This window comes from Delphinapterus leucas, chromosome 4 (assembly GCF_059928025.1).
Source record: "Delphinapterus leucas isolate spDelLeu-1000000601 "Yukka" chromosome 4, BTC_Dleu_Yukka2, whole genome shotgun sequence".
NCBI lineage: Eukaryota > Metazoa > Chordata > Mammalia > Artiodactyla > Monodontidae > Delphinapterus > Delphinapterus leucas.
This window is the reverse complement of record NC_143132.1, coordinates 73,073,135-73,100,843: the sequence shown is the minus strand read 5'-3', so window position 1 is coordinate 73,100,843 and position 27,709 is coordinate 73,073,135. Positions and strand designations below refer to the sequence as shown.

General features: G+C 45.7%; 2 protein-coding genes across 9 annotated transcripts in view; one reads left to right on the top strand and one right to left on the bottom strand.

Annotated features, from left to right (window-relative positions):
- Positions 1–13,561, bottom strand: part of APOD (apolipoprotein D) — an 89,696-nt gene extending 76,135 nt beyond the window's left edge. For 4 of the 8 annotated variants that reach the window (XM_089910640.1, XM_089910643.1, XM_089910639.1 and 1 more), the window contains exon 1: positions 13,405–13,560. The gene's annotated coding sequence lies outside the window, so the exon portion shown is untranslated. Of the gene's footprint in view, positions 1–8,318; positions 9,324–13,404 lie in introns of all 8 variants that reach the window. The other 4 variants (XM_089910642.1, XM_089910644.1, XM_089910647.1 and 1 more) reach the window with 2 other exon arrangements.
- BDH1 (3-hydroxybutyrate dehydrogenase 1) overlaps positions 7,647–27,709 on the top strand; it is a 35,948-nt gene continuing 15,885 nt past the window's right edge. The window contains 5 exon segments of the mRNA XM_089909904.1: positions 7,647–7,671; positions 14,648–14,774; positions 22,971–23,025; positions 23,028–23,045; positions 23,728–23,852. Of these exon segments, the coding sequence (XP_089766030.1) occupies positions 7,662–7,671; positions 14,648–14,774; positions 22,971–23,025; positions 23,028–23,045; positions 23,728–23,852 (335 nt within the window). The 5' untranslated portion in view covers positions 7,647–7,661.

Genomic DNA, 27,709 nt, shown 5'->3' with positions numbered 1-27,709 from the left:
TTCCTTCATCTTTTTTGTGTGTTTAAACTTTTTCAAAATAAAAAATTGGAGGAAATAATATCCTACCTATTTTATAATCTGAGATCCAAGGCAGTCACCTCCTCCATGAAGCCTGTTCATTGGCCCCAATCTGAAGGAATAGCTCCCTCTTCCATCCTTCCAGAGCCTCATGGTTTTGCCTGTTATAGCACCTGGCCCAAGCCACCCTGGAGTGGAGTAAGCTGAGGAAGTGTCTGTCTGTCCACCCCACAGAGATCTCAGGGGATGGAGAGGGTGAAAAGCAAGCTTTGCCATGTCCCAACTTGGCCTGGGACCAACCCTCCTACTTCTGGCCTGTGCTCCAGGCCCCTGAGCAAGGCCCCTCCCTGCTCCTGTTGACTTCTGCCCTCCCAAACAGAAAGAGGGACCAATCCCAGAATAAAGGGATCTATTTCAATAATGTATCAGGGTCCAATCAGGGAAGCAGACCACTCTGAGTGGCTGTATTAGTCAGCATTCTCCTGAGGAACAAACCAACAGGCTGTATATGGATGTTAAGAGAGAGAGAGGGCTTCCCTGGCGGCGCAGTGGTTGAGAGTCCGCCTGCCGATGCAGGGGACACGGGTTCGTGCCGCGGTCCGGGAAGATCCCACATGCCGTGGAGCGGCTGGGCCCGTGAGACATGGCCGCTGAGCCTGCGCGTCCGGAGCCTGTGCTCCGCAACGGGAGAGGCCACAACAGTGAGAGGCCCGCGTACCGCAAAAAAAAAAAAAAGAGAGAGAGAGACACACACACACAGAGAGAGATTGATTTTAAGGAGTTGGCTCACGTGTAGAGACTTGGCAAGTCCAAAATCTAGGTTATGCTGGCAAGGTAGAGACACAGGGAGGAGTTGCAATTTGAGCCAGAGGTAGTCTGCCAGCAGAATTCCTTCTCCTTCTGAGGAGGTCAGTCTTTTTCTAAGGCCTTCATTTGGTTGGATGAGGCCCACCCACATTATGGAGGGTAATTTGCTTTACTCAAAGTCCACCAATTTAAATGTTAATCTCATTCAAAAACAATTTCACAGAGACATTTGGGATAATGTTTGACCAAATATATGGGCACTGTGGCCTAGCCAAGTTGACACATAAAAGTAACCATCACAGGGCTTCCCTGGTGGTGCAGTGGTTAAGAATCTGCCTGCCAATGCAGGGGACACGTTTGATCCCTGGTCTGGGAAGATCCCACATGCCGCGGAGCAACTAATCCCATGCGCCACAACTACTGAGCCTGTGCTCTAGAGCCTGTGGGCCACAATTACTGAGCCCGCGTGCCACAGCTACTGAAGCCCACGTGCCTAGAGCCCGTGCTCCGCAACAAGAGAAGCCACTGCAATGAGAAGCCTGCGTACCGCAACGAAGAGTAGCCCCGGGTCGCCGCAACTAGAGAAAGCCCGTGCGCAGCAATGGAGACCCAACACAGCGATAAATTTTTTTTTAAATTAAGTAATTAATTTTAAAAAATAAAATTAACCATCACAGTTCACTCCCTGTCAACTTGGCACCCATATACATCTCCTTAGACCATACTTATTCTCCAAATAAAGACAATAACAAGGTCATAATTCAAACTACATGATACAACTCTCCTGTATACAACTAAAAATGCACTAACACTTTCCCCGAAAGAGGACACAGAGTCCTTGGGTGACGTTCACTCTTCTTGATGTCCCATAACTTAAATACTATGATGTGAAGTTAACAACAGTATGACATATGAGTCAAAGTATCTCATGTTACATGATAAGGTGATAAGAGAGAAAAGAAAGGAAAGATATTACACACACACATATTCATAACAAAATAAGAAATACTCATGACAATTACAGTCCTTGTTCTGCAACTGGTCACATGGTTGTACCTGGTATTTATAATTACTTTTTGCCACTGCCCATTCCATATTCCCTTTGCCCTCGGCAGGTCATGGTTCTTTACCATGTATGGGTGGGGTGACCCAAACTTTATTTATGAAGAGTCTAGACCATTAGTAGTACTGCCTGAATTCAGCTGTTGTAATTTTCCATTGACTTTAATTACAAGGTATGGTAATACTAAGAAACACCCTGAAGGGATCTCCTGTATTGCATACATACTCTTCCTCACCTGATTGTGATGTTTAAGAGGTATGTTTTGGCCCTACCTTCTTGCAGCTGACCCTGTCCAAAGCAATCTTACAATCTTTCTCAGGTCCCGACTCTGGGTTATGCTCAGGGCACTCTCTGGATAGTTCTCATTCTGTTCAGGCCAGTTCCTATGCTCATTTATGCCCACACATTCTGGCAGGGAGAGCTCACTATGGAGTCAGCTGGAGCTGCCCTTTGGCATCATTTTTTCTTATGCATCCCTAGGCAGTGGCATCCACCCTTGACCCTCCACTTGTCAGAGGACCGAACTCACAGACATTTTAAGCTCAAAACAAAGTTATGAAGCTGAACTTTGCCTATTCAGCGACAAACACACAAACATCAGAACTCTAAATATTGTATTTTATCATTAGTTGGCCTTGCTTATCATATGAATGTGAGAGTTTCCCTTCCCAGCTAAAGACAAGCATTGAAATAATACACGTAAAGCCTGGAGGAGGTTTCCAGGGGTGTCTATTACATCTTATCAACTGAGAATTAAGAGGATTCCAGGTGTATCTGGCTTGTATCTTGCCTGGACCTGCGTGCTGATACTGCTGAGGGAGCCTTGCTACAGCTGCCCAAGGTGAGCAAATGCTGAGCGTGCAGACTATCGGCAGAAGGAAAACCTTCCAGTCTTGGGAGGAGCCTGGTGTGAGGGGAGGGCGTTGGGGAGGAACAAATAGGCCTTTTTTTTTTTTTGGTGAGCTTTTAAAATTAATTTATTTCAGAACAAAGGTAATTATAAAGTGAAATCCTCTAGTGAGCAACATAGAAACATTGTTCTGCGTTCATTAATTTCTAGATATTAGATATTGGTCTTGTCTCGCAATTTACTGTTAGAGAAATTGCTAGCAAGAGAATATCCTTGTGCCATTTGTGTTGAAAAGAAAATAAGACTAGCAAAGTGAATCTGAAGTATAACCTTCTCAACAAATAGGCCTTTGGAAAGAGGTACTGGCAACCCAAAAATGGGAAGCAGCAGCTTTGTAATTTGATTTCCCTTTTGAAATAATAGGCTCTGTCCCTGGTAGCAACAAGCAGAAAATATAAATAATACACATTCATTGGGGGAAAAAATGAAAAGATATTAATCAAAATAAGCATATGGTTTTAAAAACATTTATATTAACTATACATATTAACTATTATTTAAAAAATAGATTTGAAGTTCAGAAAATTAAATCAGCTTTAAGGGTTGAGAATTTTGTCCCATATTTTTGTCTTTCAAAGTTGATATGTTCAATTAGGACCTACAATTTCTTTCCCTAGTTGAGTGCATCAGATCTTGGCTTCTGTACTGTATTCACTGAAAGGAACTTCAACGTAACACAGCAATTCCAGCTTCTGTTAGGATTACTCACAAAGCAATGCCCAACTGGTTATAAAAATTTCTGTACTCCACATAGCCTCATAAACTGGGGTTTTTATCCGTTTTGTCAAAGCAAGAACCTTAGAACAGTTGGTGGTGTGCTAAAAGAAAGTCTTTGGAGTGGGACAGACTTGTGTGCACTCTGTCTCTGCCACTTCCTAGCTGTGTTGCTGTGGGCAATTATTTGACTTCTCTGGGCCTCAACTTCCTCAGATGGAAAATGGGGATAATCTTAGGTCACTTTTAGGACTGCTGCAGAGATTAAGTGCATTAAAAAATGCACACAAAGCACTTGGCATAGTGTTTGGTACGCAGCGATCAGTCATAAGCTGCTGAATTGTATTTCTTGAAGACAGAGACCCCGCACTGGGTTATCACTGCATCCTCAACACAAAGCACCATGCCTGGCATCTAAGGGCTTGATCAAGCTAAGCTGCATGAAGGAAGGGGTTTCATGCAGTGCTGTAGCTTGGGGCGGATGGGCAGAGGTGGGGACACAGTTGTTTTTTTAATTTCCTCGTACTTTTCCCTCTTCAAAGGTCCCAATTACCTCAAAATAACTTTGGTTAAATTTCCAAACTACTCCCCCCTCTGCAATACACACACAAAAAGAAAAAAACCCACAACTCTGTGGCTTAAACAAACAATCATTTTAGTTAAATACATTAGAGTCGAGAAACAGAAAGGGAGTGGGGATGTGGGTGTCCGATACACCCCTTTTTTTCCCCATAAGGTCCAAGCCCTTGTTCTACTTGCTCAATCACTGCAGGGAGAAGGTTGGGCCTCCACTTCTCATCCATGGGCAAAATTCAGTGTTATAGTCACGTTAGGATACAGGGCTCTTCAGTACACAAGATTCTGAGCATCACAGTTTGTTTAGAATAGTACATTGGGGCTTTTTCGTTCCTTCACTGTAAATTATAAAAAAAGCTACTTGACAATTCTAAAATTCTGCAGATTAAGGACATGATTTCTAGCCAAAAAAAAAAAAAAAATTTTTTTTTAAAAGAAAATTCAGTTGCATTAAACAAACGGAAGACCTGTAGTGTTTGGGATGGTAAATGGTGTTGTGATTCTCTACTCCCCAGTAGAACTCAGCACAGAGCACTGCACTCGTGGGCTCCTGGAGGGTTCCCACGTGGCTGGCTAAGGGCAGGATTTAACTTGCACCATCTGGTGTTGGACACAACACTGAAGACAGAGAATAGCAGGGGTATTCAGAGATGGGGCAGGGCCAGATCTAGCAGGGGAGGGCTGGGGCCTAGTAAGATGAATGATTAGTCTGAACTGGGATTCAAGAAGGGTGTGAGCTAGGAGGCAATTAGGAGCTGATAGAGGGACAGGAGCAAACACTGTGGCTCTCTGGACAGGGGTCTGTTTCAAGGGGGAATCCAGACTAAGCCAATGGTTAATCCAAAAGAGGCATCTCAGCCCACATTTCAAGGTCCTTCTCAGCAAACCTTTCCCAAGTTTGCTAACGAGTAATCCATTAGGAGGGGGATCTTTTGAGGGGACTTCATTCTGAGAGTCTTTCAGGATGCTACCTTTCTACGGATCCTGTCCTGAAGCCTCACCAGAACTCCCACTACACTTACAAGTCCCTCTTTTAGAAGACTTACAGGGCTTCTAAGGATTCATTTAGCTTATGTACATGTCTCATTTCCCTTCTTGAAGGCTGGGACAAAGGGCTCTTTCCTCCCAAACCTAGCTTAGTAATTTGCAACAGCATCCTCTTAGTATTGAAATGAGATGAAGTGTGCTAGGTGCCAAAGACCCTGGCCTGAGACCTTGTATCTGGACAGAGGAACTGCTTTTACAGCGAGGGCAAGGGGGAAAGGGAGGGCAAAAAAGAGACGTATTCTGGGCACATGCTGTGTTGGGAGTGACCCGGGTCCCACCCTGTCTCTGCTTCCATATTCAACCCCAGAGCTGAAAGTTTCTCGTTTCAAGGTCAGCAAACAGGACCTACCTTGGAAGGAGGGAAAATGTTTAAGGTAAGGCCAAGAATGGCTTTGTCCAATGCTAACCTAGACCCAGCCCTTCAGCTGGCCCTGTCTCCTGGGAGTCTCTGATACTTCCTGCCTGCCTCTGAGAGTTTATTAATGATGCCCTAAAGGGCAGGGCAGCAGGGCAATAAAAAGAGCAACGGCTCAAACAGAACAAATGGATTCCTCATTAGCAGACTTGGGAAAGGTCTGCTGAGAATGACCCCGAAAGTTGGGCTGAGATGCCTCTTTGGGGTTTTTTGGGTCTTCTTTGTGTGTGTGTGTTTTTTAATTTATTTTATTCAAGTATAGTTGATTTACAATGTTGTTAATTTCTACTGTTTAGCGAAGTGATTCAGTTGTACATATATATACATTCTTTTTCATATTCTTTTCCATTATGGTTTATCACAGAATATTGAATATAGTTCCCTGTTGAGATGACTCTTTTGGATTAACCATTGGCTTAGTCTGGGTTTCCCCCGCACCCCAAAACAAACTCTGAGCAAGAACTTGTTCAGAGTGCATCCTACCTTCATGATACAGGTAGTTTATTTTGGGAACGAATCCCGAGGAACAGGAGTGGAGGAGTTGGAAGAGTCAAACAGTCAAGGCAGGAAAGAGAAAGGCGATCCAAGGGTGCATTATTGAGCTGATCAAGTTGGGCACTACTGTGGGCAGCCAGGGGTCTATCATCTTAGGTGCTGTACAAAACGTACCTTGGAACTGCCCACTGGAAGAACGAAAAGAGTGGCATAGTTCTCCACCAGCTCCTGTCTGCCTTGGTCAAACGTTGTCCTAGGACGTGTTAATTCCTTTGCACTTCCAAATTTATGCATGTGTCAAAATGGGCTTCGGCTTCCTGTAGGGGGCCCAGGCTGCAGTGACAGAAAAGCCCCGAGTGGGGAAGATACCAGGTACAGCTGAGGCAAGGTGCTCTCAGGTTTCACCTGTATGCAGCTAGTTGCCAGAGCAAAACTGGAATAAAAAGTGGGGCTGGGAAGGTGTGAGGTCAGCCACAGGTGGAGTCGGATATAACCGTAGACAGATCAACTGTCCTGTCCTTGTCTTTCATGAATAGAACTTTATTTCCATTAATTCTCAGTCCAAAGTCAGGATCTATGGTTTTCCTAGTGGAAATATTAACTCTTCCTTTAGTTAACTGCTTTTCTAGCAATGCATAACCCTCAAAGTGTAACCTGGTGACCCAATATAAGGATTTATGTTATGGCTATGGCATGCTGTAACAGTGACTATTCTGAAACACAGCGCTGATGCAAGCTTGAGTCGGTCTGTGAAATGGGTACAGAGAACCAAGTGCATCCTACCTTCATGATTCTCCTGGTCTTCAAAGCTCTACATGCCAGGAGCCAGAGATAAGGAAGATACAGCCTTAGCCCTCAAGAAGTTCACGTAACGGAGCTGACAGGTTTCTTTAAAGCCCCACCAGGCCTTTCCTTCCTTCCTGTTTTCATCTGCCTGGTCCCTTTCAAATCAGCCCTTCTCTATAATTTGACCTAAACATAGCTCTGCCACTAATTTGCCCTGATAGGTTCCTTCTCCTCAGCGGGTTTCTCATCCTGGAAACTCGGCAGGGGAGCGTGATCCGTGACAGATTGGCCTCCGATGTTCCGTTGTTGAAACTCTGGGAAGCTGTGCTATTCTTAAATTATTTTTTAAAATCGTAGGAAGAAAATTTTAAATAAATTTCATCTGACCAAAAGACAAATTTAAAAACAAACCAACAAACCAACCCACCCCAATAAGCTCCAAAGACAGCAAGTAGGCGTAGGACCTGGAAAGGCGCCTCAACCTCACCAGGTTTTCTCACTTCCTGGAGCGGCACCTCCACCTCCCTACCCGCAACCCGCGGGGTGATATCGTTCCCCGCTCGTTCCAGAACCAGGATGGCGGTGGAGGAGATCAGAGCGCGGTTTAGACCTAAAATGGGCGGCAGTAGGTTAATCCCGGGCCGGGAGCCTAGCGAATAGGAATACCCTCCGCGGGAGGAGGGCCAGGCCTGACGCCGCAAGGTGAAGGAGGCGGCGCAGAGACTCCCCGCCCCTGCGCGCCCGCCGTCGGGCTCCGCCCTGCGCAGCCCTACGGAGCAAAGCCCCTGTGCGCAGGCGCACCCCGGCAGCTGAGGCTGGAGGCCGCAGGAATGGGAGCCAGTAAGGCGCTTTGAGAAGGAAACGGCGGTAGCGCCCGGTGGTACAAGAGGCGAGCGCGGGTACCTGCGAACGCACCAGCTGAGCCCTCAGCAGCTGGAGCCCTCGCGCCAGTTTGGTTTGGGGTAAGAGGAGGGGTCCGCATCTCTGAAGCTCGGGCGTGATGAGCCGGCGCCCCTAAACCGGCGTGATGCTCGGTTTGGTTTGGACTTGCGCTGCCCTTTACTTGGGTCGCGGGGATGCGAGTGGAAAAGCGGGCACCAAGTCCTGTAGGCTGGGCCCTGCGGCCGCGGCCGAAGTAACGGTGTAAAGATGGACTGATCCCGCCCAGAGCCTTCTCAACCCCAGGTGATCCTTATCCTCCGCCCTCCCGGGCCTTCCGTCCGTGCTCTGGGAGCCCAGCCTGACGTTTGTTATTCAGAAAATGTGCTTGTCAGGGGGAGGCCTAGGTTGAACACGCGGCCCCGAGTCTCCCAGGTGAAACCCTCGACACTTATCCTTCTCTGCCGCCGCATTTTACAGAAGACGAGCCCAGCCCCGAGAAAGGAAGAAACCGGCCCAAGGTCACATCGTAGTCAGAGGCCGAGCCAGGACCGAAGCCAGTAGCCCTGCCTTCTAGCCTGAGATCTAGGCACTGCTGCCTTACTCACCGCATCTCTCTGGGTGTTCCCGCATCCCTCGTCCTCCTGCCGCGTCCTCCACGAGGCTCTGTTTTCGGGGACTTGGTTGGGGGGGAGGGGGAGTGCTTCCTCCCCTCATGCTGCGCCCTCGGGAAGGATGCTGGACATTAGTCAGGCCGCCTGTCCAGTTTCCTTGAGCACGAGCTGAGCCGGCTGTTAACTGGAGGACCGCAGAGGCCGCAGGACCGGGGGAGGAGGAGGACCGGGGGAGGAGGAGGACCGAGCAAGTTGGAGGCTCCGCGGGAGCAGGCCGGAGATGCTGGGTTGGTGGTGGGCCCGCGGCCGGGGAAGGCCCGGAGCCTCTGCCCGTCACAGGTGCGGGAACAGCTCAACTTGGTCTGGGCGGTGCGGTCTCAGCCAATGGGAGCGTGGCTCGGGCCGAGCCCCCTCGGCTCCCAGCCTCTGGTCAGCCGGAAGGGGCTGCGGCCCTGCGATTGGCCCGGACGCGGGGCTGCCGGCGCGCTTGGCGAGTTGGCGCCGGCGAGTCTCTGGCGTCCCCCGTCTCTGACAGGGCGTTCCTGTCAGAGACAGGGACCCGGGCGGTCTGCGCCCTGCTGGGGGAGGGTTTGGAGCCGCGCGGGACGTTGAGCTCATTTGAGCTCTGCGAGGTGTTTTCCAACCAGTCTGCCAAAATCTGCCCAGAGTCGTCTGATACAAAGTCCCTGTCTAACCCTGCCAGGGGTTACAGAGGCACACGTTTCGTTACGGTGGGCTTCCGGCTGCCAGGATCCTTTATGACGCATCAAATATCCTAGCACTTTCTACCAGAGCGTTGCAGCCCGGCCGTGCCCAGGGCATATACCCGTGGCGGGCGAGGAAGCTGAACTTTGAAATGAGTGTAGCTCGCATAGTCTCTCAATACACATTTACAGAGTGGCTGCTTCCTGTCAGACACCAGAGTAGTCATTTTGGATGAGCCGGAGGTCAATGAAACAATCCAGGTTGAGACTGGTGGTCAGATGGCGGAGCGGGGTGCTGTGAATGGTTATAAGCAGAAATACCTCTAATACTACCCGGCCTAGGTTAAGTGCTATTTCAGAGGCACATAAGGAAGCAGTGAAAATGCAAATATGGAGCGCGGCGTCTTAACCACTGACCTGCTAGGGAAGTCCCGCAACAAGAGATTGATTTTTGATTTAGGGGATCAGGAAAGCTTTCTTGAAGGAGGTTATTTGAATCAGTTAGGGCTTAGTGGATGAAGGAGACCTCAGATTTGGTATGGGATGAGCAAGGCACAAAAATTGGAAAGTACAGGGCTTATTGAGAGATGGTGGCAAATGGTATAATGAGTAGATGAGAGAAGTACAGTTGGAGATACGACTTGGAGGGGCCCGCTGAGGACCAGGATGCTGGGCTTGTACGCTCTGATTTGAAATGTGGTAAGTGCTTATGAATAGGGTGGCTCCTTAAACTGTCAGTTGTACTAATGTCACTTTTTTTACATCTGCACGAAAAATGTTGGAAATATCTTTGATTCTTCCTTCTTTCATAGCCTACATTTAATTGGTCAGTATATCACAGTGGGCTTTACCTTCAAAACACAGCCAGACTCTGACCACGTCTAATTAGCTCCATGGTTTCCACCGGGACTGGCAGCCCTTTTATATATGTCCAGGGAGTACCTCTTCACATTTTGCTCGAGTTCTGCTGTGCACAACCTGCATGGCTGTACATTATGGTCCTGGGTTACTGCCATAGCTTCTAAATGGTCTCCCTGCTTCTGCCCTTGTCCATCCTCAGTCTAATCTTAACCCAGTGAGAATTATCATTTTAAAATATAAGCCTGATATGGTATTCCTCTGCTGAAAACTCTCTTAAGTCATTCAAATATTATGTGCCTCCTGTGTACAGGTCTGACTTGAATTTGGTAGGCAAGCCCTGTTCTCCTAGGGATGGAATGCCTGCTTAACCTGGTGGTTGTAATTATGGCCATTTTGATAGCTCTGGTAACATTTTCTCTTGGGGAAGGACAGATGTTTCCTTGACAGAAGTGGAGAGGGAGAGGCTCCTGTTCCTGTTATCATTATGAGGTCTACAGTGTGGCATTCTCAGAATATCAGGCAAGCTTAAGAATTAATGATAATGATCTGCAGAAAGAACCTGCTTTCAGTGTGTTTTCACCAATATTGTTTTGGCTGCAACTAACAGAAACATTAAACATGCTTAAATCAACACAGAGAATAAAGACATCACATGCCTTACAGAGCTGAAGACAGGAGGGCAGCTGGGTCTCAGGAGCAGGAGGCTCTGTTGTTGTTTTTTTCTGTCTTCTTCACTTCCATCTCTGCTTCTTTCTACATGTGTGCCTGACTCCTTTCTGTCTTTGCAGATTGGCTTTCTCCATCTCTCTCTCTGGCTTCAGGCTCAAGTGTCGCATAGCTGCCCACCCCCCTCCCCCCAACTCCAGCAACCAGATCACATGTCTCTGCCCCACAGAGGCTGCTTTGCATTCTTTCACAGTGCCAGGGGACAGAATGATGGATTCATCTGGGGTCAGGTGTCTCTCCCTGACCCACTCTTCCATGGCCAGAGGGTGGGGGGGAGGGTCTCACTGTACAGCTACAGCTGCAGAGGCCAAATTCTGTGGGCAATAGGCAAGTCTGAAAGGGACAGGGATCAGCTGAGCAAGACCGACACCCGAAAGATGGCAACTGCTGAGTGTGGTGTGTTCTCTGAAGAGAAATGGCCATCACCTAAGTCTAGTCTGGTGGCTAGTGTCTGTCAGACTAATCCAAGTGTCTACATTAGGTTTGCCTTCGCTGAACTGGGCTATAAAGTTAAATCCTTGGCTTTTATTGAGGGTCCCTGTTAGAGGCAGCTATATAAAAGCCACTTCTGCATTTACGATAAAATGGTAGTGGGAACGTCACCTACAATATCATTTGGTGTTCCTGTATAATGTCTTTAGACTTTCATTTCAGAATAGTTAATCTCTCTAAGGGATAATAGGCATCTTATTTGAATAAGGATTTAAAACTTGTCAGGTTTCCTTTTTGCATGGCCTCAAGGAAGCCTCCAATAACTGTAGTTAACACGTATAGCTGAGCTGAGCTGAGCTGGAACGTCTAGGCAAGATTATGCTAAGTGATCAGAAGGGAAATAGCCAAAGGATAACAGACATCTATTTGGTAAGAGATCTCAAACTCTAATGCCCACAATGTCCAGGCAGTTAACAGAGGTGGTGGGTAGGCTTGAGATAGTAAGTGACAACTTTTTGCTATTGAGTTCAAGCATAACATAGCTGCCTCGTTACGTTGCCTTTTAAAACACTAGGCAGGCCAAACAAAATAGCCAAGTAGAGTATGTTGGAAACTGGCTGCCAGTTGTCAGACCTTGGAGTCTCTCACACAGGTTACGGGCTTTGAGCGCCTCAGTGTGGCGTCCCTACACAGGATGGTTCTTAGCTTAAACCCAGCTCACCCTCCCCAGTGAAACAGGACCTCCCTCTCCCACTTGGTAGTACCAAGCCCCTTCCAGACTTCATGTCCAGAAACTTGAATTCTCTTTCCTGCCTAAGTCCTGCCTCCTGAATTCCTATTTGCTGCTGATGCCCTGCCTCTTCTGAGGATGTCAGTACTGGGAGTGTTTGCCACTTGCTGGGGAGACCTTGACCCTGACCCACAGGAATGCAGCCAGCTGTGTCTTCTGCAAGATAGTCCTGTCAGAATGCAGCAAGTGAGCCCAGCATCAAGACAAGGATGCACACAGGTTTTTTTTTTTCTTTTGGAGAAGGGGTGCTTTCCGTGGGCTACATGTGGGTTTTGCATTGACAATGGAAAGGAGGTGCCCTTGAGAGCAGACCTAAGTGTTCTTAGAATTAGAAAAGTTTCTCCCAGATTCCAGAATAATACATGAACATCTTGATTTTGCGACAGTATCATATAAATTTGGTCACCCTGGAGCAGCTAATTGAATCCAAAGCTAAAGAGGTGGTTCCCGCCCTCACAGGGGCTCTGCCTGTCCCCTTGCAGCGCCTGCCTCCCACGGCCATTTCTGTTTCCAAACCAAAAGGCAACCGAGTGGCGTTTCAAGTTTGAGAAACTAATGTTTACAGAGACTAAAGCCCAGCACAAGACATTAAGATGACAAACAGCCCTGAAGAGTACAGGAATTCCACTGCCTATAGCATTGTGTTTGGGGTGAAAATAGCAACATATTTAAGGAATGTAAAAAAGTAGTAGAAGAAAAAGATATCTAAAATTCTAGCATTTTGTATATGAGAGATTACATTGTGAATAGTGCATTATTAAAGGGGCTGACTTTTCATGCAATTTAAGCTATTTTGACGCCAGTGCTTTTAGATATTGCTGACTCAAAGGAAAATAAAATTAAAAGCAGCTCTCTGTTTGGAGAGACATTGAGGCAAACACTGAGGCATTCTGTGCCACAGACATTGAGCAGAAGGGATGGAAAGCGCTTGAATTACAGACGACTGGATTTTAAATCACCCAGTGGTGGTGACCTCAGACTCCAGTCCTGGAGGGAGGAAGCAGAGATGTCTGTGCTCAGCCAGCCGGTCAGTACTTGGGAGGGGTGCAGGGCACCCACAGCATGGGCCTGTGCCTTCCATGAAGGGCCAGTCTTTGTGTGGGGATGGGGGTGAGGTTCGAGCACACAGCTCACGCCCACTCAGCAGGGACTCACTGAGTGCCTCCTTTGTGTCAGGTTCTTCCAGGCATGGGGGATTCAGTGGTGACTAAGATGGACAAGGTGCCTGGCCTCACTGAGCTTATGATCTAGAAGGGGGAGATAAGTAAAGAAACAAGGGAATCTTGGATTGAAGGGCAATCTTATGGAGAGCAACCCCTGTGTGTTGCATGGTGGGTTGGGCAGCCTCTCTGAAGTCAGAAGGGTCCGAAGGACTCAGCCCTCTATAGAGAGGAAAGGCAAGGTCCACGGCCCTGAGGCGAGAAAGAGCTCCGTGTATGTTCAGAAGGTCAGCATGGCTACAGAGCAGTGAGCACAGGGGAGGGGGTACCGGATAGGAAGGGAGGCAGAGGCCAGCTCCAAAAAGGCATGGAGAGGAGGCTTTTAGTCAAGGGAGTCACGTACGTACCTGACTGGTGTTGGAAAGACCTTTCTGGCTGCAGTGGTGAGACTGGAGCGTGGCGAGTCGGGGCCGGAGCGGGAGCAAGAGCCTACTGCACAGTCCAGGAAGGATCACGCAAGACAAAAGAGCCCTATTTGTTTTCCTCTCCTGAAGATTAAACAGATGAAACACTGCCACCTACCTTCTGCAGTAAATACTGTGGTTGTTGGCTAGTTAGTGAACTTATCACAGACTCACTGGCGCAGGTGACTGGTGATCAGATTAGGGACCGCAGCAAAATGGCAGGGGAGGAGCTGCCTCTCAGGCAGAACCTTGTTACTGTTAAGGGCAGTATAACAAACCACAGGCAGGTGTGCAAAGAGAGACTAGGACTGCGCCCCAGGAAAAGAGCAACAGCTCCCAGGGCTGGGATTGCCTTGCTCAGCTCCCTCCCTACCTCCCTTTCCTTCCCTTAGGCCAGGAGGGATCACTAGAGGGGAATTAACCAGAACAGGAGGACAACTAATGCACACACCCGTCTACAACTCATAATGCGAAGCTAGTCACTGCTGAGTAGCCTTGCTGCAACAAGTTTGATTTAATGTGGAAAGGGAGTGGTAGGGTGGTGGGAGAGACAGTGTGTGTGTGTGTGTGTTTTAATTTAGGTTGATTAGAGTGTGTCTCATTTTGTAGCTTCAGTCTCCATGCCATGATGAGTTACTGATGAATTCAGCCCCAGAGCTGGACCCTGTGCATGGTGGGGTGGAGAAAGGTGGAGAGCTGAATCAAAAGATACCTGGCCCAGGGCTGAAAAAGCTGCCTGGAGGCATGTGGGCAAATTGAGATGGATGTTTTGCTGGATATGGGGAACACTGAGAATGGGACTCATGGAGCTGGAATCCCTGAGGGGCTGGGACCCTGGGCGCCCCAGTGGTTGCTGCACAGCCTAGTTTGAGGGTCACTGGTCACTGGTGCTACACCCTCCTCATTGCTACAAAAGCGTGATGACTCACCCAGGGTTACCCTATGAGTTGGTGGCACAGCTGGAACCAGAACCCAGGTTTCTAGATGTCCCAGCCTCCTGACTCTTTTCATCACATGAGGCTGTAGCTTGAGAGGAGGGTGGCAGGCGGGGACTGCCTGGTGCCTTGACTGAACCTGGGTCAAACAGAGCCCACTTTAACTTTCACAACCTGGAAGGAAAATGGCCCCTTCTGCCTAAACTCCTGAAGGCAGCAACACAATGCTGAGGACGCATTTTGTGTTTCAGAACCCACCCGGAGGAGCCTGGCCATTCTGCCTCTCGTGGCCACTGTGCTGACTGCCCGCTTCTCCAGACCCCTGTCACAGCTCCCGATGAAAACCCTGAATTTCTCTGATAGAGTAACTGGAGCAAGGTAAGAAAATGAAGGGTGGAGGTGACCTTGAGGGTTACACTTTCTGGGCAAAGCAGAGCTCTTCACACATAATAAGGCTTGACTCTCAAAGGTGTCCCTCAATACCCGCTGTCCACCAGCAAAGGACACTCAGAGGTGTTGTCGGAAGACAGAGACCTTCCCATGTCACACAAGGCACCGAAGAATATCTTTCATCAGATTTTTGTTTTAAACTTTTTATTTTGAAGTAACTCTACACTTATACAAAAGTTGTAAAAATAGTACAAAAGTTTCCCATAACCCCTTCGCCTAACTTCCCCAAGTGTTAACATCTTACAAAACCATAGTGCAGTTATCCAAACCAGGAAATTACCACTGATATAATACTATTAACTAATCTGCAGACTTGATTCAAGTTTCACCAGATGGCCCACGAATGGACATTTTCCTGGTTCAGGATCCAAACCAGGGTTCCCAGTACATTTAGTTGTCATGTCTCCTTACTGTCTTCCTGTCAGGGGCAGTTCCTCAGTCCTGTTGTTCATGACCTTAACACCTTGGAAGAATGTCTCTCAGTGTGGGCTGTGGGATGTCCTCATGTTTAGATTCAGGTTTGTGTGTTTGGAAGAAACCCACTCAGGTGAGGTGGTGCCCTGCTTAGTGCCTCACATCAGGAGGCACAGATCTCATTACTTTAATCACCTGGTTAATGGCTCTTTTAAAATCTCGCACATGAAATTATAGTTAACTAAAATGTCGTGAGACTTCACTGAACTGGGTGATTTAGAGAAAGCATTAAGTACAAAGTAAACAAGCAGCTCTTCTTCTTTGAGAGCTTCTGGAAATTGCCTTTTCCAAGGGAATTTAGTGTGCTCTGCTACCTCATTTTCTTCTTTTGCAGCTAGAGCAAGGGAAAACATAATGCCCTTTCTTTTATATTTGAGAGGAGTGAAATCAAGTGGCAGGTTAAATTCAAAGACCCAGCAGCTAGAAAATTGATGGTTATTTTCTGTGCCAATAAATATATCTAGAAGAACATGCATTGAGGTTTTTAGCAGCCTTTGCTTAAAAGCATTTCCATAGGATACAGAAGCTTGGTTGGAGGTGAGGCTTCAACTGCTGGAGGACATCATATAAGAAGAGTTGATATCCCATCAAAGAGGGAATGGAGCTTGATTCTGTTAAAGGGCTTTTGAAAGAAGATTTGCTGTAATTTTTTTCAGAGAATGACTCACAGAAATGATAAAATCTGTCTCAAAAATGGCTTTCAGAGATTTCTGGAGATTTTTTTTATGGAGGAGAAAATAATCCCAAAGGAAGTTTAAATACTTTTACAAAGATTTTATCCTCAAATTAAAGGGAGTGATACAACCATTCTGTACCCATACAAACATTCTTTTTTTCACTTTAGTACAGTATTCAATAAATCACATGAAATATTCAATGCTTTATTATTTTAAAAAATTAAAGGGAAGTAAGGCATTAGTCAAGCTTCTGGCTCATTTGAAGGGAAAGAAAGGCTATCCCAGAAGACTCTGAGTCTTCTGGAAGGATTGTAGAAATCACCTGGTTAGGCTCAGGGGTTGGGCACAGGGTGGTCAGGGGCAGAGCTGAGTCAGAGTGCATTAGCTGTCCTCCAGGAAAAGTTGTCGGCAGAGGTCAGGGAGGGAGACCCAGATGTGTGAGGTGGAAGGAATGGTGGGTGATCACTGTGCCTGGATCAGACAGGAGGTCTTTGGGTGGCCCGATCATTTTGCTTGAATCTCAGTTGGAAGGGGCCTCATGCTCCAGTCCCCACCTGTGGGTGATCCTTTGATCCCATCCTTAACAAGTGACCTTACAGCCTCTATTTGAATATCTCCAGCCATGAGGTAGTCAGTACCTTTCACAGCAGACCTGTCTTTGGACAGTGCTATTATAAAGTCCTTCTTCATACTGGGCACAAATCTTTCCTCTGTAAATGCCACCCCCTGTTCTTGGGTCTGCCTTCTGTATTCATACTGAACAAGTTAATCTCTTATCCCTGGGGATACTGTGCCATCCTAATACCCCTGACTTCTCTTATTGCATCTGCATGTTTTTTCATTGCTCATCTCCCATGGTTTTCCCACTCGGCATCCAGGTTTCCCACCTGTATGATGCCCATTTGGCCTGAGCTCTTTCTTGAGATGTGGTGCCCCAAACAGAACACCCCCCTCCCCTCCCCTCCCCTACATGGCTCAGAGCAGCAGTCACCCGGTACACAGCACCTGTCCAGATGAAACCTCCCCAGAAATGGCCGGATGCGGTCCCTGCCCTGACAACCTGCTCTGCTTCCTGGCTCTATACAGCCCTCAGATTTTGGATTTCTCAAGGCTCTGGCTCCGCCCAGGACACTACTTCCCGGATTCTGGTTACACACACCAGTTGGCTCAGCCCCAGTGCTCAGCTCTGCCTGCCCAGGCATGGCGTGTAATACTCCAGGGCAGCCTGACCTGGGCAGAATGGAGAGTGGCCCTTGCCTCCCTATTCCTGTCCAGCCTAGGCTCACATAGCTTCTTGTGGCGGCCACATCACTTGTGATTCGTAGTTGATCAGACTAATTTTTTTTCACAGGTGCTGCTGTGTGAGACCTCCTTCCTCCCCCGCTGCCCTTGCGTCATCCACATTTGTCCTTCCTAAACCCATCTTGTTAGATTCAGGCTGTCAAGCTGACTCCTGACTCCTCTCAGCAGAAAGCTGGGTAACTGGTTATTGTTGCTGATTTGTGACGGAAGGAACAAAACGGATAGAGACATAGACTGGAAGGAGGGAAGAAAAGCCAGCATTAATGCCTTGGCCAGCACAGGGTGGTGTCTCGAATGTGGCCTGGTGAGTTCCTGGATGCCAGTGCTCCGGCGACCAGCTGGTTCTTCCACAGGCCTGTGGGGAAATGCTGGATTGCAACCTCTCCACCCCATCTGATTGCTCTTCTAGGTTAGGATGGAAATCAGCAAGCTCTCGTCCTCTGAATCTGGAGGCCACCTCTTTGGGATTCACCCCTCAGCAAGTTTACTGACTACCCTGAGTTTAACTTGTACCACCTGTGAGACTGGCCTAGCTATTAGAGTAAGTGGTTTGTGTGACCAGCCGTTTGCTGCCACCACAAGACCCTCCTGGGGAGAGGTGACCCTCCAGGGCAATGCTCACTATTTTATATTATGGGATTCGGACTTAACCCCTCAGGGGCATTCTTAGCCTTGATAAGCCAATGTATCAGGACTGCATCGCAATTAGAAGGGCAAAGACTTCCAGAAGGCCAGGGCTGGAGAGGTATCAGTGGACCCAGGCTTCTTGTCTCCTTCTGCTCTGTCATCCTGATGGTGGCCCTCACCTCGGCTGCCGCGATGTTCCTCCACCTCCAGCCTCAGTCCAGGCAGGAAGAAGCAAAGCAACATGGAAGGAGGGAGGAGCTGCCCCCGCATCAGGAGAGCAAAACTCTCCCGGCAATCATTGCAGACTTCTGTTCGCACCTTATGGACCAGGGGTAGGTCACATGATTGCTGGGTAGGCGATAGTCTGGAAAGAATTGGGCACATTGGTACCCCAGACAACATTTTGGTATTGAGACAGATGAGAAGAATAGATATTAGCAGCAAACAGTAGTGTCTGCCTTGGCTGGGCTGTGGTCTAGAGCTGATTTTGTCCCCAGAGGTATTAGGACTTGGCAGTCAAGTGGCTTGAAAAGGAAACCCCATGGGGAAAAAGTCCTTTTTCTCTTTTCCTAAGGCAGCAGTTACAAACTCTGGTTGCAAGTTAGAATCACCTAGAGCGCAGTGGGGAAAAAAAATCCCCGTGCCCCACCCCTGGGGACTCGGATTTCATTCATTAGGGGTGAGGCCAACCATGGGAATAGTTTAAAAAGCTTCCTTGGTTCCTTAATTCTTCTTCAACTATTTGGGAAGAATTTCAATCGCATACAAAAGTAGAAAGTAGTAAATTGATCCCTGGTGTACCTGGGCTTCAACAGTTATCAGCTCATGACCAGTCTTGTTTCATCTGTGTTCCCACCCACTTTCCTCCCCCTCCCTCTACTGGATTGTTTCAAAGCAAATCCTGGACATGATGTTGGTGTTTAGGTATCTATTGCTAAATGGTAAGATCTCTTTTTAATAACGTAAGCACATAATCATGATCGTTTTACCAAGTGATTCTAGTAAACAATCAGGGAGGAGAACCCAAGAACAGCTGCTCTGGACCTACATCAACCAGGCCTTTCCCAGTACTGCCTGTACTGGAATCAGGTGTTGGTTTAACATGCAGATTTCCAGGGGCCACCCCATCCTACTGAATCAGAATGTCAATCAGGGACTTGGGAGCCTGCATTTTAACAAGCTTCCCAGGTGCTTGTTAACTAAAGTTAAAGAATTGAGGTGCTAAGGCCTTCCTAGCCCCAAGGGCCCTCTGAACTGAGAAGTAGCCCCAAGCCAGGGATCCCGTAGCATCTGCAGGAGCTGCAAAGTGAGAGAAGAAATAAGAGCAGGATGAGGCAGTCCCAGCAGTGGCCAAAGGGAAAGGCTGAGAAACCAAGTGGTGTCCAGGAGGGCACTCCTGTGTCAGCTGGAGCTCCCCAGCAGTGTTCTTGGCCCTCACCTTATCAGGGTTCTGCCTCTTGGGGATTGGGTGTGGAGGGATGGAGCCTTGTGCTCTCTGGAGAAGTAGAAATATGCCATTGATAGCTGGGTATGAGCAGTAGCGCCTGGTATAATACACCCAGAGATAGTCAAGTTTGAGTGGATATATTTGAATATGGGGAGGTGGGTTAGAGAAAATCTGGCAACAAATCAGTTTGAAATAATTTTTTTTCTTGCTGTGACCTTTTTGTTACTTTTTAAAATATCAAATAGTGCAAAAGGATGGCAGGGAACAAGGACAGTTCTGCCAGGGACACCTTGTTCTTTTTGTACAGCAAATCCTGGGGTTATGGTAAAACAGTGATTGATTTTACATAAAGTCATTTAACTAGTTTTGGGTGTAGTGACCATACCACTCTGCTTACTTGTGACCAATGCCCCCACCAGGGGTAGTGTCAGAGAAAGCTGAGTAGGGGCCAGGACTTACATTCTCACCCAGTAGTAATAAGGAACCCTGCCTGCTTGGGGTGGGGTGGAATGGGGTGGAGGATTGTCAGAGAACACCTAGTAGAGACGGAGAGCTAGGACTTCCTCCACCTCTCAGCAATAATGAGACCACACACCCCCATACAGTGGAGAGCAGTAGTGAGGCACTCCGACCCCTCACAGCCAGGGAGGTATTGGTGAAGACCCAGTGGGAAGCCGGAACTCCCATCCGTACCCAGCAGTAACTCCTTCCAATTTACTTTATGAAGCTAGTATTAGCTGATTCCAAAACCAGACAAAGACCATACAAAACAGAGGACTGCAGACCAATAGCCCTCATGAATATAGGTGCCAAAATTCTTAAAATATTAGCCAGTAGAATTCAGCAATATATGAAAAGAGTTGTAAGCCATGAAAAAGTGAATTTGTTCCAGGGCTGCAAAGATGGGTCATTGCTAAAAATCAGTTAATGTAATCCACCAAACTGAAAGCCAAAGAAGAAAAATCACATGAATCTATTATTGCAGAAAAAGCAAAATTTAACACTCATTAGTGATAAACACTCTCAGAAAAATAGGCATAGATGGAAACTTCCTAAACTTGATAAACAGCATCTATGAAAACCATGCAGCTAACATATTTCCTGGTGAAAGACTGAATGCCTTCTCCCTAAGATGGGAGCAGGGCAAGAATGTCCACTGTCACCACTGACTCACCATAGTGCAATAAAGCAAGAAAAGGAAATAAAAGTCATACAGGTTGTAAAAGAAGAAATAAAACTATCCCTATTTGCAGATTACATGATTGACTACATAGAAAATCCCAAGGAGTCCACAGAGCACTCCTAGAACTAATAAGTGAGTTCAGCAGGACACAGAATACAAGATAACATGCACAAGTCAGTGTATTTCTATATCCTAGCAATGAACTTGTGGATATCAAAATCTAAAATAATACCATTTACAACTGCTCAAAAGAATGAGTTACTTAGGTATAAATACAACAAATTATACAGGATTTGTACATTGGAAATGATACAATACTGATGAAAGAAATCAAAGATCTAAATAAATGGAGACCCACACTATGTCAGGGATTGAAAGACTCAAAAAAGTAAAGATGTTGACTTTCCCTAAATTGATATACAAGTTTAGCACAATTTCTATCAAAATCCCAGTCAGATTTTTATAGAAAAAGTCAAGATTGTTCTAAAATTTATATGAAAAGGCAAAGGAAATAGAATAGCAAAAACAATTTTGAAAAAGAAAAATAAGGTGGGAGCGCATAGCTCAATGAAACAGAATCCAGAAATAAAACCACATGGATATGCCCAACCAATATTTGACAAAGGTGCAAAAGCAATTCAATGGAGGAAAGATAACATTTTCAAAAAATGGTGCTGGAGCATGGATATTCATAGGCAAAAACAAAAACAACCAACTTTGACTTATCTCACATTTTATACAAAAGTTAACTCATGATGGATCATGGACTTAAATTATAAAACACAAGACTAGGGACTTCCCTGGAGGTCCAGTGGTTAAGACTCCGACCTTCCAATGCAAGGGACACGGGTTCGATCCTCGGTTGGGGAACTGAGATCCCACATGCCTCGCGGTATGGCCAAAAAATGAAAAAACAGAAGAAAAAAAAAAAACCAAGACTAAATCTTTTAGAAAAAAACAGGAGAAAATCTTTGGGTTGGGGCATAGGCAAAGAGTTCTGAAACTTGACACCAAAATATGATTGATCCATAAAAGGAAAAATTGAATAATCAGACTTCATCAAAATGAAACACTGTTTCTCTACGTAAAGATCCTGTTAAGAGGATGAAAAGACAAGTTATAGACTAGGAGAAAATATTTGCATACCACATATGCAACAAAGGACTAGCCTCTAGAACATATAAAGAACTGTCAAAACAATAGTGAAAGAACAAACACTCCAATTACAATAGAATATGCACAAAAGACATAAAGAGACATTTTAATCAAAGGGGATATACTGATGGCAAATAAGCACATGGAAAGATTTTCAACATCATTAGCCATTAGAGAAATGCAAATTAAGACCACAGTGGATATCTTTACACAGTTACCAGCATGGTTAAAATAAAAAATAGTGATACCACCAAATGTTGGCAAGGATATGGGGAAACTGGATCACTGCTGGGAATGTAGAATGCTATAGCCACTCTGGAAAACAGTTTAAAAGTTTCTTTAAAAACTGAACATGCAACTACCATGTGACCCAGCAATTGCTCTTTTGGGCATTTCCCCAAGAGAAAAACAGGTTCACACAAAACCTGTACAGGAACGTTCCTGGCCGCTTTATTTGTAATAGCCCTAAATTGGAAGCAACCCAGATGGCCTTCAATAGTTGAATGGTTAAACGAACTGTGGTACAGGATACCATAGAATACAATTTAGCAATAAAAAGGAACAAATTATTGATACATGCAACAATAGACAATCAGATGAATCTCTAGGGAATTATGTTGCGTGAAAAAAGCCAATTCCAAAAGGTTAATGTTCTATGACTCCATTCTTGAAATGACAGAATTATAGAGGTGGAGAACAGATTAGTGGTTAAAGAGGATGTGGGAGTGGGTGTGGCTATAAAAGGATAACACAAAGGATCCTTGTGGTGGTGGAACTCTTCTGTATTTTCACTGCATATGTCAATATCCTGGTTGGGATATTGTACTAGAGTTTTGCAAGATGTTACCATTAGGGGAAATAGGGTAAAAGGTACAGGGCATCTCTCTGTATTCTTAACTTCATGTGAATCTAGAATTATTTCAAAATAAAAAAACTATCAGGGAGCCATATAAAACCTAAGGGTTAAGACGTTGCATTTACAGAAGGCTTTGTTAACAGAGGTCTATCGCTGGAAGGCTCTTCCTACACAGTGGCAAAAATGTCCACTGCAACTGCTGGCCCACTTTGTCCCAGACTAGTAACCTGTAGGAAACAGGCCCTCCTCCTAAGTGGTACCAGCAGGTGGTCCTCAGGGGTTTGGGGTAGGAGTAGTGAGCAGGGTGGGTACTGGTGCCTGAGGGCCTGTTGAGTTGCTTCCACCCCAGAACAAGGTCTGGTGTGACCACAGCCTCTGCTCATGGCTTTCTTTCCTCTTGCAGAGGCTCGCTGCTGTTTCACTCTGCCTCCTTTGTCCCTGTTGACCGTCGGACTTACACGCTGCTTCGGTGAACCCAGTGAGTGGCAGCCCGGCTACCTGGGAGCCAGCCAGCTGGTCAGAGCCCTTCTCCCTGGGCTCCCACGCCCTGACCCACCCTCAGAGTAAGGGCTTCTGTGCTTCGAGGGCACTCAGAGCCACTCTCTCACTCGCTGAACAACCCCTGCCCCATCAAATGAAGTTAGGGGTTAAGAGTTTAGACTCCGAAATCTCTCAGTCCTTCTTTCAGTTCCAGATCTATCGCTAATTATGTTGGGCATTTTAAAATGTCTATTTCCTCACTTGTAACGTGATATAGTAATCATACTTATTGTATGGAGTTACTGTGAGAATTAAAATAATGCATGCACAGTGCCTTGCCCATGGTAGGTACTCAGTACTTGACGATGAAGATGACAGTGATGATGGTGATGGTGATGATGGTGATTGTAGATGAGGAAACTGAGGTCCAGAAAGAGGAGGTAACTTCCCCAAGCAATATTGCTAGTCGGTGGTAGAGTCTGGGTTAGAACCTGGTCTCTTGATTCTGAGTCCAAGCATTTCTACTATACCAGGGTGCTTCTCCCAACAGCAAGAGACAAGTGGGGAGGGCCAGGCCTGGCCCACTCAGGAAGCCCTAATTTTTACTGCCCAGAGGAGGCCTGGTCATTCAGCCCTCAGGATCCTGGGTTCCTAATGTGGGGTCTGACCTTTTAAAACAGGTTGCCAGCAAAGCTGTCTTGGTCACAGGCTGTGACTCTGGATTTGGGTTCTCCTTGGCCAAGCATCGGCATTCAAAAGGCTTCCTTGTATTTGCTGGCTACTTGATGAAGGTAAGAGATGGGGCGTCTTCATAATCATTGTCCTTTTTTTTTTTGTTTGTTTGTTTTTTTGCGGTACGTGGGCCTCTCACTGTTGTGGCCTCTCCCCTTGCGGAGCACAGGCTCCGGACACGCAGGCTCAGTGGCCGTGGCTCACGGGCCCAGCCGCTCTGCGGCATGTGGGATCTTCCCAGACCGGGGCACGAACCCACGTCCCCTGCATCGGCAGGCGGACTCTCAACCATTGCGCCACCAGGGAAACCCATCATTGTCCTTTTATACATAGTCATTGTTTGGTAGGGTTTTAAAATTGTAATCAAATACATACAAAATAAAATTTACCATCTTAACCACTTTTAAGCGTACTGCTCAGCGGTGTTAAATATATTCACATTGTTGTACAACCATCACCTCCATCCATCCCCACAACACTTTTCATCTTGCAAAACTGAAAGTCTATACCTAATATAAACAATAACTGCCCATTCTCCCCTCCCCTCCAGTCCTTGGCAGCTACCATTACAATTTCTGTCTTTATGAATTTGACTACTCTAAGTACCTAATATAAGTGGACTCGTGCAGTGTTTGTCTTTTTGTGACTGGCATAATGTCCTCAAGGTTCATCCATGCTGTAGCATATTACAGAATTTCCTTCCTTTTTAAGGCTGAGTAATATTCCACTGTGTGTGTATGCTGTATATGGCTTATCCATTCATCTGTCAATGGACATTTGGGCTTCTTCTACATTTTGGCTATTGTGAATAATGCTGTTATGAACATGGGTGTACAAATATCTCTTCAAGATCCTGCTTTCGATTCTTTGGGGTATATACCCACAGGTAGAATTACTGGATCATATGATGATTTTATCTTAAATTGTTTGAGGAACTGCCACACTGTTTTCTACAGTGATTGTACCATTCTACATTCCTACCAACAGTGCACAAGTGTTCCAGTTTCTCTATATCCTTGCCAATACTTGTTGTTTTCTGGGGTTTTTTTTCTGATAATAGTCATCATAATGGGTATGAGGTGATATCTCATTGTAGTTTGTGTGTGTGTGTGTGTGTGTGTGTGTGTGTGTTTTCTTTTTTTTTGCGGTATGCGGACCTGTCACTGTTGTGGCCTCTCCCGTTGCGGAGCACAGGCTCCGGATGCGCAGGCTCAGCGGCCATGGCTCACGGGCCCAGCCGCTCCGCGGCATGTGGGATCTTCCCGGACTGGGGCACGAACCCGTGTCCCCTGCATCGGCAGGCGGACTCTCAACCACTGCGCCACCAGGGAAGCCCTGATTGTAGTTTTGATTTGCATTTCCCTCATAATTTTTGATGTTGAGAACCTTTTCATGTGCTTACTGGCCATTCATAGATCTTCCTTGGAGAAATGTCTATTGAAGTCCTTTGCCCATTTTTTAATGGTATGTTTTCATTGTTGTTTGTTGAGTTTTAGGAGTTCTCTATATATTCTGGATATTAAATCCTTATCAGATATGTGATTTGCAAATATTTTCTCCCACTCTGTTGGTTGCCTTTTTCCGCTGGGGATAGTGTCTATGATATACAAAATTTAAAAATTTTTATGAAGTCTAATTTGCCTATTTTTAATTTTGTTACTTGCGCCTTTGGTGTCATATCCAAGAAATCATTGCCAAATCCAATGTCATGAAGTTTTGCCCTGTGTTTCTTCTAAGAGTTTTATTGTTTTGGTCTTACATGTAGGTTCTTGATCCATTTTGAGTTAATTTTTGTGTGTGGTATTAGGTAAGGGTCCAACTTCATTCTTTTACATGTGGATATCCACTTTTCCCAGCACCACTTGTTGAAAAGACTGTCCTTTCCCCAGTGAGTGGTCAAGGTACACTTGTCAAAAATCATTTGACCGTATATATGAGGGTTTATTTCTGGGCTCTCAATTCTATTCCATTGGTCTGTCTTTATGCCAGTACTAGACTATTTTGATTACTGTAGCTTTGTAGTAAGTTTTGAAATCAATAAGTCTGAGTCCTCCAGTTTTGTTCTTCTTTTTCAAGTTTGTTTTGGCTATTTGGAGTCCCTTGAGAGTCCATATGAATTTTAGGATAGGTTTCTCTTGCTCTAAAAAAACATCATTACGATTTTGACAGGTATTGGATTAAATCTGTGGATTGTTTTGGGTAGTATTGACATTTTAACAGTATTAAGTCATCCGATCCATGAACACAGGATGTGTTTCCATTTATTTCTTTCACCTTTAATTTCTTTCAGAAATGTTTTGTGGTTTTCATTGTGCAAGTCTTTCGCCTTCTTGGTTAAGCTAATTCCTAAGTATTTTATTCTTTTTTGATGCTATTGTCGATGGAATTGTTTTTGTCATTTCCTTTTCAGATTGTTCATTGCTTGTGTGTAGAAATGTGCCTAATTTTTGTGTGTTGACTTTTATCCTGCTACTGTGCTGAATTCACTTGTTATTTCTAACAGGGTTTTACTTTTGTGGAATCTTTAGGGTTTTCTACATGTAAGATCATGTCATCTGCGAGCAGATAGTTTTACTTCTTCCTTTCCAGTTTGGATATCTTTCATTTCTTTTTCTTGCCTAATTGCTCTGGCTACAACTTCCAGTAATATGTTGAATAGAAGTGGTTAGATTGGCCAAAATCAACCGCAGTTTACTATCCATACAGTCTCCTGGAAGTTGCAAGCCTTCAACAGATTCTAGAATTCCAAAATAGTTACATTAGACAGATTCTGCCAGTGCACTTATTGTCTAGGTGGGGAGACAGATTCCTGGTGTTTCCTAGTCTGCCATCTTCCCAGAATCTTACTTCAAGCTGAATATTTAATATCAGTACTGCCCAGAACCTGGGCCAGTGTTTGTAGTTGTTTTTTAATTGCCTTCCCAACAACTGGCTCATCTGTTGCTTACAACAGCTGATATCTTTTCCATTCACTTCAGTGTCACTTGTTCTTCATAGCTTCATTCATTCATTTGTTCATTTGCCAAATGCTAATGATGTTCCTGACACTTTGCTAGGTGCTGAAGAGGAGTAAGACCTGATCCCTGTCCCCAAGGAGCATTGTCCAGTGGTGATGGGACAGCCATGCACAGACACAGCTGGAAGAATTAGAGTGGAGAGTGTTCTCAGGGTTGTGCAAAGAATGTTTAATGAGAATGCACGAAGGAAGGGATTGACTCTGGCATGACAAAAGGGGTGACATTTGTTCTGGGCCATGGAGAATGAATAATGCTGTCATAGGTGGAGACTGGGAGGAATGACCTGTCAGACAGAAGGAGTAACCTAACCATAGGCTTGGAAGTATGAGGCTCCACTGGGACTCATAAAGTGGAATTTAGGATGCATGAAAGGAAGCATTGGGACATGAAGCTGTAAAAGTAATTAGGAGACAATTCCCCTAATTTAGCAAGTTCTGCAACATTTACCACAATCCATTTTTAGAATATTTCCAACTTTCAAAAATTTCCCTCTTGATCATTTGCACAACTACCCACACCTACCTCTAGTTCTAGGTAGCCACTGGTTTCTGCCTCTTTAGATTTGCCTTTCTGGACTATTCAAATAAATGGAATCATACAATGAGTAGTCTTATGTGCCAGGTTTATTTTACTTAGCATAATGTGTTTGAGATTCATCCATATTGTAGAATGTATCAGTAGTTCATTCCTTTTTACTACTGGTTGGTATTTTATTGTATGGATATGCTACATTTAAAAATTCACTAGTTGATAGATATTTGGATTAAAATGTTTGGATTTTTGGCCATTGTGACTAATGCCACTATGAACATTCACATACATGTCTCTGTGTAGACATGTGTTTTTACCTGGTTCCTTTTTTTTTTTTTTTTTTTTTGCGGTACGCGGGCCTCTCACTGTTGTGGCCTCTCCC